At 40.8% G+C, this 15,224-nt stretch overlaps 1 protein-coding gene across 2 annotated transcripts in view; it reads right to left on the bottom strand.

Annotated features, from left to right (window-relative positions):
• Positions 1 to 15,224, bottom strand: part of Mctp2 (multiple C2 and transmembrane domain containing 2) — a 221,977-nt gene that overhangs the window by 11,529 nt on the left and 195,224 nt on the right. For both annotated transcript variants that reach the window (XM_041638380.1, XM_041638456.1), the window contains 2 exons: positions 13,395 to 13,504; positions 3,996 to 4,105 (listed from right to left, as the gene is read on the bottom strand). In XM_041638380.1, coding sequence (XP_041494314.1) covers positions 3,996 to 4,105; positions 13,395 to 13,504 — 220 coding nt within the window. The remainder of the gene's footprint in view (positions 1 to 3,995; positions 4,106 to 13,394; positions 13,505 to 15,224) is intronic.

The following is a 15,224-nucleotide window of genomic DNA, read 5'->3' as shown; positions in this document are numbered from 1 at the left end:
TTCTTAATATTGTTAGTCAAGGGGCGGGGGAAGAGTCAAATTTTAGGGTAGAACATTTGGTAATAAAATTATTGGTGAGTGGTCCCAGACCATACAACATAAGAGATCAGTGAATGGAGCTGAGGCCTCCAATAGGGAAAAAGAAATCACTTGGAGAAATTGTGTCTGGTCTGCATTTTCATGACACAATTACAACCACATGGCATAGAATGTCACTGCCTATCAAGTATACCTGAGGACATTGTGCACAGTCCCAACTATAGCACTTTGGTTGAGTTTAAGTCAGAGAAGCCACGCTTATCCTCTCAAATCCTGAGTTCCTTTCTTGTGACAATACCATGTTCTTGAATGGAAATACAAGATGGGTGGGTCATCATCTCTTCTTACAAGAGACTCAAAATGTAGCATGAAGAGTTTCTATCTACCTTGCAACAACGGAAGTGTCTGAGACCAGAACAAATGGATAATCATGGCACAACCATGATAAAGAAAAGAATCAAAGTAATTAGGGGAAACATCTCATAGGGAACAAAAAGCAGGCCTTAGACTGAAGAGTGGAAATTGTGTGACCCTCTGGAACTGTATATATCACACAGGTTAGCAAAGTCCCACAGAGACTTCCAGAAATGTGTGTATCTTACAAGTTAGCAAAGACTGGTAGAAAAGCTTCCTAAGGACAATTTCAGAATTTCTTTATAACTGACCCTTGGTGAGAATTCCCTTAGTCCTGCTTCTAAAATAAAGAAGTGGTGGGTGCCACAGCAGGTCACTTTTAAAGAATACAACTATGAACATTGAGAGTCAATTGTTCCTATTTCCAACTGTTTCTTACATAGTGTTTACACCCAGATGTCTACACTACACACTACAGAGCCAAAGAATAAGAGCAGTGTTTCACCTGTCAAAACCTCATGGTGAATTTTCTGAGTCCAGTAGTATTTCCCATGGGAGTTCTGAAGTTAAGCTGTTTTCATAGGTTTATGTCAAATCATGTCTGTGCTTGAAATGCATTTACAAAAGTATTTACTGTATAAAATATGAAATCTAGTGCATAAAATTTGGTTAATTTTTCCAAAGGGATGAAGTCATCAATTAGTGTTTGATACTAATTCATCTGGCTTAGCAATCAACAAAAATTAACGGGTAATCTTAAGAATAAGACATTGAAACCTTAACAAAGTTAGAAGGAGCAATGAACGTTTTAGATGCACACGCGCGTGTGTATGTGTGTGTGTGTGTGTGTGTGTGTGCATGTGTAATTTTTTCTAAGTGACAGGGTGTGAGTCTATTAGAGGATTTAGTCACTTAAAGAACATGTAAGAGAGGAGTATTCTCTGAGCTTATGCTAACTAATACCTAACTCATAAGTAATAACTAACTTGAGGAAGGAGAGATTATAATAGAACTGCAGAATATATGTCAAAATGCAATGTGTGTTTTGCATAAGGAGAGGAGGCAAGCAACTATGTATTGATGTTTTAAGCCTTGGACTCCATTACCAATTAATAAATTCATCAATAAATTATCAACTATTGTCTATCATGTAGAACTAAGCAACCAAAATAAAAGACTAGAAAGGTTTGTTTGGGGCAATAAGAGCAGAAAGAATTTCGCGCTGTTTAACAATATCAGCCACAAACTGAAAGCCAGGTAGAGAAATCTTTTATTAAGTTTATTCAAAGAGATGTTAGAAAGCTGCTAAGATACAAGAAGATAAAATCAGAAGTCAAAGTGATTTGGGAAAATAGAGGCACCGATTGCCAAAATCGACAATCAGAAGACAAAGCAGAACCATGTAGTCTCTTCATATATGAACTCCCTCCGCAGCCCTGAATTAGAGAGCCAGGAATCAAAAAATATTAGCAAAAGAAATGTCTGTCCTGGACCAAGGCTGGCTTTTCCTTTGCCGGTCCCTAAAAATGGAGTGTGACAATTATTTATCATATTTTATATAGTATTATATATTAGTAATCCAGGTGATTACTAAAGTTTTAAAAGACAAGGGAGAATAAGTATAGGTTAGAGGCAAATACTGTGTCAGTATACATGGAACTTACACATCTAGAGATGAGGGTATTCATATGATTCAGGCAAGCCATGTCTTGAGGAAATACAGGAAAGACTGTTTCAGCCTTAATTGTCGAACAAAAGGTGCGGAGAAGAATAATCAACTATGTATAACGTTTAACAGCTGACCATGGCATTCAACTCAATGTGAACAAGGCAGTCGCCAAAGGCTTATCATTATCAGTCTCTTCTGGTTAGAAGATAACATCTAAGCGCAAACAGTAAATGAAAATTGAATTTGAAAATGAACAATGAAGAAAGAAAAAAAATTATGCTTGCTATACAATGCAGCTGTGTTTCAAACTTCACACTTGATCTTCATTCATGCCTAATATTTTTAAGTCAAAACTCCCTGAATTAAAGGGAATTAGAATATGTTCTTACTCTGACTGGCTACAATGGAGAGAACCGTCTACTAGATTTCATCTCCTAGGACACGAGAACACGTCCTCCAGAGTCAACTAAGCAGGGCTCATGGGGGCTCACAGAGACGGAAGCAGCGATCACACAGCCTACATGCGTCTGCACTAGGTCCTCTGAATATACATTATGATTGTTGGCTTGATGTTTTGGGGGGACTCCTGACAGTGAAAGTGGGAATTTCTCTGATTTTTTGCCTGTTTGGGGGACCCTTTTCCTCCTACTGGGCTGCCTCATGCAGCCTTGACCTGAGGGCTTATGCCTGGTCTTATTGTATCTTGTTATACCATGTTCAGTTTATATTACTGGGAGGCCTGTTCTTTTCTGGTGGGATATTGGGACTGGGAATGATTCTGGGAGAAGTGGAGCGAGGGGAAATTGTGGTCAGGTTGTATGGTATGAGAGAAGAATAAATAAAAATGTTAAAAAAGAGAAATTCCATCTCCTAAATAATATAGAGAATGACCCTGTTACCCTCTGTACACACACTCCTTGCTGTTCTGTATTCTTACGAGTTATTTCCTTTCTCCAATAACTCCTCTTATGTCCAAATGTCCACTTTGGCTTTTCTCATCAGCAGGTTCCATCCACCACCCCCACCTTGGTAGAATTGCTTGATGGCGCTAGAAAAGGCTGCAGCTTTTATCTCCATTTCCCGGCTTTCTGCTGTTGCTTACGAGCAAATGCATCCCAGCAGTCTCTTGTCTTCAGGACTTCCTTGAATGTCTTGATGTGCTAGATCCCAGGAAATGATGAGGATGGGGGATGGATTCAGCAACAGGCCTAAGACAAAGGCCCCTGGCTTCTCCATCAATGACGTAGGTATGCGTCATCCCAGCAAAGATGTAGGAGTTCACAAAGAGGCTTCCATTTGGTCCAGCTGCTTGCTTGACTGTGAAATCTAGTCATGAAATGGGTGCCAACCTGACCAATTTTCTTGTTGCTTTCTCCACGTGGCTAAAGTTAATGCAGGCAAGCCAGGTCCTCTGCAAACCATACCCGCCTCCTCTTTCACCCACAGATGTCCATCCCTCACCCCACTGCTTCTGGATTTAACTATGAGGTTAGTTTATTTCTTCCCTGCAGTCGAAATGAAGTGTGTCAGAAGCAGCAAGGCGGTGGCCAGACCCATTTTTACTGTCTATAAAGGGCAAAATGCAGGTATTTGCCTACCGTTTGAACAACAGTACTTCTGGAAAGTTACTAGGGCACTGCCATATATTAGTCGAGGGGATTTACGACAGGGAAGCCTAAAGGGAAATAGGAAGCCTGATCACAGTTTCATTTGATTGTGATTCTGCACAGGGCTTATAAATATCCAGGTTGAGCCCTTACACAACTGGCCTTTGCGGAAAGGTCCTGGAAGTTTTCATTCCCCAAATGTTTTCCTTAATCTCATGTTTAATTGGTAACAAGAGCACGTTTAACATTTATGGTCGTACTTTAAAAATGAATAATTTGTCCTTACCTGGAACTGCCTGCTAGCAAAAGGATCATGTCAGACTTACCCCAGAGCAGAACGATATACCGCAGAGGAATGAAATACAAAGCCACCGTGGCTATGGCCAGAATCACACAGGCCAGCAGGGAAAGGAAGGGCACCGTCCAGTTAAACATGCTGCGGAGAAACCATGTGAGTGTCAGTTTATCCGAGGCCGAGACCTGCCACACAGTCATCATGTCACGGGTATTTCTGGTATAGCTATAAAATTAGATAAATTTAAAAAGGTTCCTTCAAACACAGGATGCACACAAATCTGTGTGTGTGTGTATTTGTGTGTATGTGTGTGTATCTCTAATAGATATAACTTGAAGATAAAATTCTGCTAAACTTGAGAGCATACCCGACAAGGCATCTGTGAGATATTAATGAGGAGATTATATGAAGATCAATTAGCACTGAACTTGTCAAAAGATCAGCAACACTGGTTTCCTCGAGCTACCAACCTCCAACAAAACCCTTTCCACACTGCACCTTGCCTAAGTCTCCTGCCATCATGGCTTGGTGCCTAAGTTTCTTCAAAATGAGTCACTAGTTAAGGCATTTCTAAGCTCACCCTTCTCTCCCGGGGAACAGACAATGACGGGGAAATGTGTAGAACACGGAGATAGTTATTTGTGGGTTTTCATGCTTTTGTGTGTGAATGGGGCCCTAGAACGTGGGCTGTGGATGTGAACACAGGACGAACAGAGCTGCACAGTCCTTAAAACCTGTCTGCTCCCGAGCTTCCGATTGGACTGAGACTTTGCTACCCCTTGTTTCCCCTTTATGTATAAAGGATATGTGGATGTACTTCCTTGCAGTAGGAGTACCTAGAACTTTTCCTGTGGTCTTTGTTTGGAGGAAATGAGGAGAAATGCTGGATCATCTCAGAGGAAGCAAAATAAGCTAGCCCTGAGGCCATTAAGTATCATATCTTATGTTCATGTATTTGAACTGTAGCATTCTTAATAATTCTGCCATTCAGGTACTAGCCACATTTTACAGATGAGCACATTTGAGGCTGACTTGGGTAAATAATCAGTATTCAGGGCTGGGAATGTGGCTGGGTAGATAAACCTATCTAAGTATGAGGACCTGAGTTTAGATCCTCAATAACAGTAAAAAAATAAGCAAAAATAAAAATAAATGAATAAATAAATAAAGTAATTAAGACAAGCAAACCAAAACCCAAACCAGGCACAGCTATCTGCCCTGCAATCCCATTGGGAAGTGACTAGGGCTTGATTCCCAGAAGCTCACTGGATGACCAGTCCAGCTGCAATAGAAAGCCTCAGGTCCAGGGAGAGACAGCATCAAGAGAGGAAGGTAGAGAGCTTGAAATCAGAACATTTGACATCTTCCTGTTGATACAATGCATGTTTCCATGTCAGCACATGTACCCACAATGCACTATGCACACATATTTGTAACCATATACACACGCCATAAATAAATACTCATGATTTCACCAATAATAATAAACTGCAAGTAGCTTACCCTCTCTTTCAGATGATTATCAATATTTTTTAAATCTTTGTCCATTGAGATGTGTATTTTTATATTAATTTTATAATATTTGCATAATATAATTAAAATTATGTGCAGTTCCTTCATATTAAGCAAATTTGTATACCTTTTGGAAAATCTAAAGGACATTGTTATTAGAGTTTAAGAGAAAAACATAATATATGTTAGGAGGAAATCCAGGCAACTACCAGTAAGAGAGATGAAGAAAATTCATTCATTCTAAGTTCAGCATGGAATTTAAATAGTGTTAGCTTAATAAGACAATCATTAGATAGTCTCTTCCATCAGAGATTCCTAGCTCTAAATCTTCATAAATCAGTGTAATCTTTATCCCTCATCAAGAAACTTCTCTTTCCATCAGAGACCATTACAGAAAAGCACAGCCACTCAAAATTTGGAATCGCAGAGTCCAGTCCCAATGGATACATCTAGAAAACTCTTTCATACTTATGCTCAGATAACACTGAGGAAGAGAGAGCAGAAAGACTATAAGAGCTGGAAGAATAGGGAGCTTGCTGTTGAGACGGTGTCTCCTAGAAATGTCAAAAGCTACACTCATGAAATCTCACCATCATGTCTGCTAAACATGAGATAATCAAGGCTGGCACAGTAGTCATGCTAAAGTGGATGGAGGACAGCCCAGGAAGCCTCCGCCTACACAAGAACTAGAGGGAATTATGGAGCACTGAGGGTGGGAGACATAGTCTTCCCTCGAGAAGAGCACCCCAACTGGTTATTCAATACCAAATGTTCAACTCTGAAAACATAGACTAACGAATAACATTATATGAATCAAACAGGTTGCATTTACGAATATACATATATGTACTTATACATATATACATGGATGCAACAAGTAACATAAAAGAAGGTCATGAATTTGAAAGCAAGAAAGGAGAATATGGGAGGGTTTGGAGGGAAGAAAGGATAGGGAGAAATGATATAATTATAATTTAAAAAAATAAAAAAGTAATTAAAAATGTAAAACCACTACTAAAAGTGGAAATGGGTCATTGATGAGGAAAAAATCCTAAAAGCCAAGTATTTATAGCTTTTAATATGACTTTTGACTCTCTTATGCTAGACATTACCAATAAAGGTTTATTTTTTCCTTGCTGGTACTCAGTTTAGAAAAGTACATATGATCACTGACTTATAAGCCAACTAACTTGGGCTCTAGTCCAACTCTAATATTAAGGGATTAGGGGAGCTGATTTAACCAATCTGACTATGATATCCTCTCAAAGAAATAGTATTATTAATAGTATGTATATCATAGATATTTCTAAAATTAAACAACAATCTCATACTTTAGTAGCCAGTTACTTACTTGGTGTCTTAAATTTTAGCCTACAAGAAACTTTAAGTAAAAATATGCATTTTCTTTTTAAATTTGTTCTTGTTTTCCTTGTCAATTTGTAAATATGGTAAGGCATCTTACTTTTATCTATTTTTTAATTTTTTGAGACATGGTATCATACCAGCCCAGAACTCAAACACAGTCCTAGCTGGCATCCAACTCATGGCCATCCCCCTGCATTATTCTTGCCACTGTTGGGACTGTTCCACATGAGATGCAGCTCAGAGTGGAAAGAAATTAAAGAGCAGCCTTACCCAAGGACACACAGTCACTATATGAATGGCTACCAAAGCACCTAGAACTTACATTTTAGAAAATCATCTGTTTATTAGAAACAAAGAAACCTTTCAATAAAATGCATAATTCAAGAAACAGATAAGAAACAGGCAGATCTCTGAGTTCGAGGCCAACATCATCTGCAGAATGAGCTCTAGAACAGTTAGGGCTACACAGAGAAACCCTCTCTCAAAAATAAATAAACAACAATAACAAAAGTCAATGGTGGTGGTGGTGGTGATGCATAGTGGCCTGCAGGACAGAAAACTAACTAGCCACAGTATTAATCACAGCTTTAAAATCTTAGGCATGTGTATATCATAAAATCCAGCAATAAAGAGGCCAAAAGTATCACATATCACTGTATTATATAGCACAGAGGGAGTTATTCCACGGTGGAGAGCTGGGCATCCCATCTAAAAAAAATTCAACCACAAGACTTCATTACATTAGCAAAAAGAAATGAGCAGGTACATGAGTCATCCCCATGACTATGAAGAAAAAAATGTTTGACAAAGTCAACTCACACGCACAATGAAACTGAGAAACAAGGAGGCACCACAGGTATACATCTTAATCTTGAGAAAAATTTATAGCAGAAGTCTTCCCTCAGGGGGCACTGTTAGAAACTTTCAATGTGACATGGACAAAGCAATCTCCACCAAAGGCATTCTCATCAGTGTTGTAGCCATGAACAATGCTCCAAACCAAACTAAAAGACACAGAGATTGTCCTGAGAAGATGAGTTTCTTATATGATAGGTAGATCTAATAGAAAATCAAAACCCCTTTCAAACAAGAACCGCAGTAAAGAAATCTACCAAGGTTGTTAGAAATGAAGTCAGTGTAGGAAAATGTATTTGATTTCTAAACGCCAGGAAGAAACTGGTAGAAATAAGATATAATTATAAAGTATAACAAACAAATCAAGGACTTGGGAATCAATATCTCCCACACTTAAGTGCCAAAACTCTAAGGTGGAGATGAAGTTGGTGAGGAAAGATGGAGGAAACCACCAGTTTGTGTGACCCTAACATTTGTGTGTACCCATGGAAAGTATGCATTGTGTTTGTATGTCAAAGGCCACAGTTCAAGTGGGAGTCTCCTATAGCACACCCCAGGTTGAATAACCTTGGTCAACACAGCTTTTCCATCTTGAAATCAAACCTTTTTCACAGACCTGAGTAGTTTTCCTGAGTTGGGAGGTCTCCACATTCTTGTCATGGGCAGCGGTGGAGGGAGTGGGGAACTAACCTTCTTAACATATTCTACAAATTTCAAGTCACTTAGTAAAAGTGATTAGGACACCAGCCAGTAAGGTGGGTGCAGACCTCTTCTGTGTTCCCATCCAAGCTGTGTTGGAGTGAATTCAGGACAAATTCAATGGTTACCTTTTTCCCTGAGGCTGGGACAAATGAAGCCCTCAGACACCTCCCTCCTCTCTCAGTAACAAAACTACTGGCCACATGTTCCTGTAGATTTTTCTCTTACAGTGTGTCCAACAAGACGGCTCACTTAGCTTGGGCACTGTTTTCATGCCATCTTGCCAAATGTTCTTCTAGGCATTTGCCCTTTAGTTTCTGTTCCTTTATCTTCTCTCGGGTAAACACAAAATGTGTAACTGCCATTCTGCTGAATTCTCCCTGTTTCCAACTGCATGCAACTTGCTTTCTCAACAACACCACCTAGTAAAGACAGTCCTACTTCATACAGGGGTGGCGGCTACACTCTAGATCAGTGGTTCTCAACCTGTGCACTGCAACCCTTTGGGGATTGAATGACCGTTTCACAGGGGTCACCTAAGGACTACCAGACAACATAGATATTTACATGATTCATAATAGTAGCAAAATTATAGTATGAAGTAGCAACGGAAATAATTTCATGGTTTGGTGTCACCACAACATGAGGAACTGTATTAAAGGGTCGCAGCATTAGGAAGGTTGAAAACCACTACTCCACACCCGCCACAGAAATGAGTCCCTATCTTATTAGGCTCCCTTAATCTTATCAACTCTTTGAAGCTTTCTTTAGATGCTCAAGGACATGGAGTTGGAACCACAGTCCACAAAGGAACATTTGGTATTCTCAGCTCTCAAACTACGGCCTGTTCTCTAGGAGAGTGTAGTACTGACCATGAGTTTCAGTGTGCTGTGCACACACATTTAAAGTTGGCATATATTAGAAAATGTAATCAGAGAAGATAAGGCAGGAAGGATAAACACTGCTTCTCCCATGTGTAAACAGCACTGGTGACAATCTTCTGGGCAGTAGCATGGAAGCCTTTGCTCTAGGAGTTTCATGTAAAATGTTCCCTGTTTCCACAAATTGGGTAGAAGTTCCCTGAGTTTGTAAGCACAGAACTACAATGGAATTCCAAGAGTGTGACACACGACACTCCGCTTGAATGCCCAGCAGGGACTTTAAGGTCACTGTAATAATGAATAGGCAAAGAATTAATAGGAGTTGAGCCCGATGAGCCTTCCTGTGTTGCAGCTGGGCACAAGAGTGCTCTGTTCATTGCCTGTAAACACGTTCCGGGCATGGCCACCACAGCTGTGCTAAGCACAGCTGCCCCTCAAAAGCACTGTAGAGATGGGAGCCTGCTTAAATCACTCTGCCCTCTTCTCCCATCAGACGCACTTCCTTTTCCACTGTCAGCGGCACAACAGCAACATTTGTGTTCTAGAGATGTCTAAGAATGAGACAGTTGTACCACACGCCATCTTCCTTCCCCGGCCGTGCCCCCACTCCACATCCTCTTATCCTCCTGCCCCCCAGTATATTCTTCTCTCTTTTTTTCTTGTTTTCAATGACCTTTCCTTCCTGTCCACTCAAGGTCTTTTGGGATGCGCCTCATCTCTAGACATCATCACTTTTCTTCCTAGCCCTTGGACCCTTGTATCCCCTACCTCTTCCTGTATTTTCTCCAACAGTGGTTCTCAACCTGTAGTTGTGACCCTCCGAAGACCATCAGCAGAGGTATTTTGCTACAACGGTAGGAAAACTACAGTTGTAAAGTAGTAATGAAAATAATTTTATAGTTGGAGTCAGCTCAGCTTGTGGAACTGTATTAACGGGTTGCCGCATTGGGAAGGCTGAGACCCACTATTCCACACTGTTTGAATCTGGATCTACACACAGGGTGCCCATCTGCTGCAGCCCCCCACCCACCATTTGCTGAACTGCCTTCTCCCATTCCATGAGATGGCTTAGAAGCTTCTTCAGTCTTGCCTTCTAGCACATTCTAAGCCATCTTCTGTGCTCATCAAGCCTTCCCATAGTAGCAAGCCTCACTTTTGTCTAGTAAAGATATACAATTATATTTGGCGATTACCAATTTTCTCCATTACTGAAAAGAAAGCAATCCTTGGAGAGTGAAATTACTGTATAACAGTAACAGACGTGGGTTCAAATCTGAGCTCTGAGGTTTATTAAGCATGATCCTGGATTACAAATTGAATTACTCTCTTCAGGCTGTACTAGCTGTTGGGAGCAGCAAGACCCCAGATCCTGAATTTCTTGTAATCCCCTGATCTGAGTGCCTACAGCTGCTCTGAGCACAAGACCTTCAGGAGTTCCTGATGGCAGGAGAGTGGTTTCTGGTGGGTTTGGCTGGGGCGTGGCTATCTCTATATAATCTGCCCCTGAACACAAGAAAGGGGCATTCTTGGGGCTTTGGTACCAGTGTTAAAAGGTCTGTGTGTCTGTGTACTTCAACCTCCAGCCCCTTGCCTGAAGCTCGGTAACTGGGTAATAGCGCACTGTGCGCAGACACGGGGGCACGGTGCACGGCACTAGCGAGGCTTACGATGCTCTGCTAGAACTACTCCAGCACTGGGCGAGTCTATAAAACATTTACTGTATAAATGGCTATGCACAGTGGTCGGCCAGCATGCCACCAGCTGATGCTACTGTTAATCTGTACAGCCACTATGTGCACCCTGTCATTCTGGGCAAGATAAGCCAATTGTCCACTCTCCTCGTTGTATGGTACTATTCCATATGTTTTGCTTAAACATTTGGGGAGCTAATCTAAGGCATGATGTGTTAATCATGCGAAACCTCGGAAAATACATCAGCTCAGATGTCAACATGCGTCAGCGCAAATCCTCACATGCTAACCCCTTTCTCTTAGATATTAGGAACGACAAATACACCGCATAAATTTAATAAAACCCTGTCTATTTGAAAGGGTTTGTTTTTCAAATTTTACTATTCTTAATCATGTGCATGCGTGTGTTTGTATGTACAAGGTTTGTATGTACAAGGTTGTAGGTGTGTACAAGGGAGTGCAGGTGGCTGGTCCACAGGGGTCAGACATGTCAGAATCCCTGGAGCTAGAACTAAAGGCAGTTGTTACCTACCTACTGTGTGTGGGTCCTGGGAATTGAACCTGGCTCCTCTGGAAGAGCTGCAAAGGCTTTAAACCACTGAGCCCTCTCTCCAGTCCCTGAACATTGCTTTGGACTTAGTTTTACCCAAACATGTATTCAGCTAGATACACGGCTTATGCTTGCAATTGCAGTACTCTGTAGGCTGAGGCAGGAGAGCTGCTGTGAGTAACAGGCTCACTTGGACTGTATAGTCACGTCTGGCTAGCCTGGGTTACATAGTAAGCTTCAGTTCCACCAGTGCTACAGAGAGAGGATGTGTCAACAAAGCAGCAAGAACAGGAAAAATTACTGTGCTGATAGTCCAATGTTATTCCCTGGCAACGACTTTGAACTTCTAACTGCAAACAAACGGTATTCAGAGAAGACATTTATTATATACTCTCTGATATTAGCCATCACTTGGGATTTACCTGAGTTTTTATGCAGAAACTTCCGCAGGGTATTTAACACTAGTTGAAATATCTTTAGTTCTACAATTTCAAAACTAGCATCTTCTTCAGGCAATTAGAATGGATTACACAGATATGACCAATAGGATAAACAGTGACTTACATAACATAGATGCTATGGTTCTGGATCAGAGGTGGAACAAAATCTATTTATAAACTACAGAAAACAGTAAATATTAATGCCATACCAGATAAAGATGCCCTTATACACATAAATACTACATAAAATAAAACAGAAAAAGTGGATCCTATCCTTACCTGAGCCTGCATTAGAAGAGTGAAGCCCTTCAGCCAAAAAGTATATGATAGAACATGAAGGGCTGGATTTGAGAGATATATTCTGGATTTGAGGCAATGCATCCCGTCCCCCACCCCTCTCTCTTTTTCTCTTTCTTCTGGCTTGTTTTTTGCTTTTGTTTGTTTTTGCTTGCTTTGATAAAGAAAATTTTATGGGGCACATATTGTACCCATTCATTTACATAACATTAGTAAATAACAGAGTAACTGTGTCTTATTATAGTACACTTGGCCTACTAGGGTGAACGATATTCTCTCTGACATGTTAAAGAAAGTCCTCACCCTGACCCCGAGATATCCATGGAGGCGGTGAGGTAATTTCAAGTCACTCCACCTACGATACTACTAGCTGTGTACCATTTTTGGAGAAGTAAGAAAATTTATTCTAATGTTTACTGGATTCCGGGATTCAGATTTCAAAACCCTTCAGAGCATATTTGCTCCTGTCTGATTTCTGAATAAGTTGAAACGGGGCATTGTTAATAGCTGTGCTCAGAGAGACAGAGGCAGCACACACAGGGACTGCATGGATCTGCACCAGGTCCTCTGCATATCTATGATGGCTTTCTGTTCAATGTTTTCTTGGGATTCCTGAGTGTGCAAATGAGAGGGTCTCTAATTCTTGTGTCTTCTCTTGGGATCTTTTCCTCCTGTGGGTTCATTCTTTCCTGTTGGTTCAATGTGATAGCTTCTGTTTTATCTTATTCTATCTTAGTGTGTCATGTTTGGTTGTTAACTCTCAGAAGCCTGTTCTTTACAAAGGAGAGAAAGAAAGGGCACACATCCAGGTGGGAGTAGAGATGGGAGGAAAGTGGGAGGAGCAGAGGAAGGGGAAACTGCAATCAGGATACATTATGCGAGAAAGGATTATTTTCAATAACAGGGGAAAATAGTTGTGCTCAGACAACAGTGTAAACTGAGTCATTTCTTCACCCCAGTTCTGAAGTACCCTGCCTCTGAGAAGCTGCCACGCCCAAAGGACGAGGCAGACAAAGTCACACCAGTTTGTGTGATGTCATTACTTTCCACATCACTTACCGGCTCCCGTGCCCTCCTTCCCCCACTGTCCTGTGGGTGCCAGATCTAGTTTATACACCACCGCGCATGTGCAGAACTTACTTCTTAATCCTTTCTCCAAAGGAAGCGACTTCCTCCAAGATGTTCTGGACAGTGGAAACAATATCTTGTACCATATAGATTCTCTCAATTAATCCCCTTTTCTCAGATTCCTAGGAAACACAAAAAGCAACATGTATATTAGCTACTTAAAACCAAAACAAAACAGTTATTTATAGAGACCAGCCACAGTTTCCAAAACTGATTATTGGTTCCAAGATCTAAAGGCCAGTTAGTTCCCTCTTTTAGTTACTCTCACTCCCACTGTGAGCTCCAGCCAGCTCTTAGGATCCAGAGATGATAAGAGAGGGTCTGTGCCACCAGATACTTCAGGTCCCTGCAGAGAATTCTACAACCACTTTAGCATGGCCAGCTGGTGTCCCCTCTGTCCTTTGGGTATCTAAAGTACACCAAAGCCCTCCTCTATGACAGTGCTGCAGACATGCACTGCAGTAAGAGAGGACCCTTTGGAGGGACACACAATGCATTTCTGAGTACAATGACTGCTTGTGCAAACTCTTACATTTTAACCTTGTTTCTAACACACTGCAGACTTTGGGAAAATGTCTGTTGTCCTTGGGCAACTGTGTCAGAAACAGAGCAGTGTTAGAGACCTGTTAAAGACAGCAGGACTGCATAGGCCTGTTCTCACAGCTGCACTGTGATTTCTTCATGAAGTTGGAATACTACATAAGCTTATCTTCCTCAGTTTTCAATTCTTTATGCAAAATGGAATTCTGTTGTCTGACGGTCACCTCTAACCTGTATATAGAAGATCTTCAATATATTTTACTATGCTCAGAAGCTGTAACACTATAAATACAATTTAATGATCACTCAAATGCCCAAGGAAGGGAAATTCCTACATTGATATTTGTACACTATTTCTTCCCTTCTTCCCTACTTCCCTGTCTCTCCACATCGACACGGCCTATTACAGGTGCTATATACAGCAAGGGTCTCTAGAAAACTTTTTCACTGAGAATGTTACTTGGGTTAGGGCTATGATAAACCACCACGTAGGCGATCAGTAGGGTAATGCTCCTATGATATTCTCTATCCTAGAAAGAAAGAAAGAAAGAAAGAAAGAAAGAAAGAAAAGAAGGAAGGCAAACTCATTTTCATCTTCCATTTCTGCCTCATTTAAATGAGGTCATGAACAGAATGAGGAAGCAAGCACCCCATGTGATGGTCGCAGATATGTACAATCCACTCACTTGTTACAGTAGTCTCTACCCCACCCTTTTGTGCAGAAGGAAACATCAAGGTTGTTGCTTCTTCCTGCAATGGCAACTTTGCGGGACAGTTTCCCTCTCTACCTTAATTTTGGCTCTTTTTCCACTTATTTTTATTCTTTAAGCAGTTTGTGTTAAAAGTCAGACCTGCTGCTACGGCAACCTCATTCATACTCAGCAACCCACAATGACCTCAGAATAGGCACAATAGTCAAAAATCCATCTCTGTCTGCTGCAGAAGACCCAAGTTTACAAAGGAGTGTTTCAAGGCTCTGGAGAGCTTCACCCAAAGGGCAAAGGAGCTTCCCCTTGCAGCAGCATTGACTTTAGGAAAAAACAGTTTCTTACAAAATGACTCCAATTTCTGAGTGACTCAATTTCCTAAGAAATGTCCCATTTTTATTGCTTGTTTTTTTTTTCCTTACTACAAAACAACTAAAATGTAAGGTTCTGTTTAGGAAGAAAGTGTTAATTAGCACACCAAACTAATGAACAATTGTGACAGCACCCTTTCAGTTTTCAAATGAATTTGACGTTTTGCTGTGAGTATTTGCTGTCCATGAATAAGAATCAGACTTTGCATATTGTTTTATGAGTC

The sequence above is a fragment of the Microtus oregoni genome, unplaced genomic scaffold (assembly GCF_018167655.1).
Source record: "Microtus oregoni isolate MIOR12 unplaced genomic scaffold, Mior012 000000F_ref0000247, whole genome shotgun sequence".
NCBI classification, from domain to species: Eukaryota; Metazoa; Chordata; class Mammalia; order Rodentia; family Cricetidae; genus Microtus; species Microtus oregoni.
This window is presented reverse-complemented; position numbering and strand designations above follow the sequence as displayed.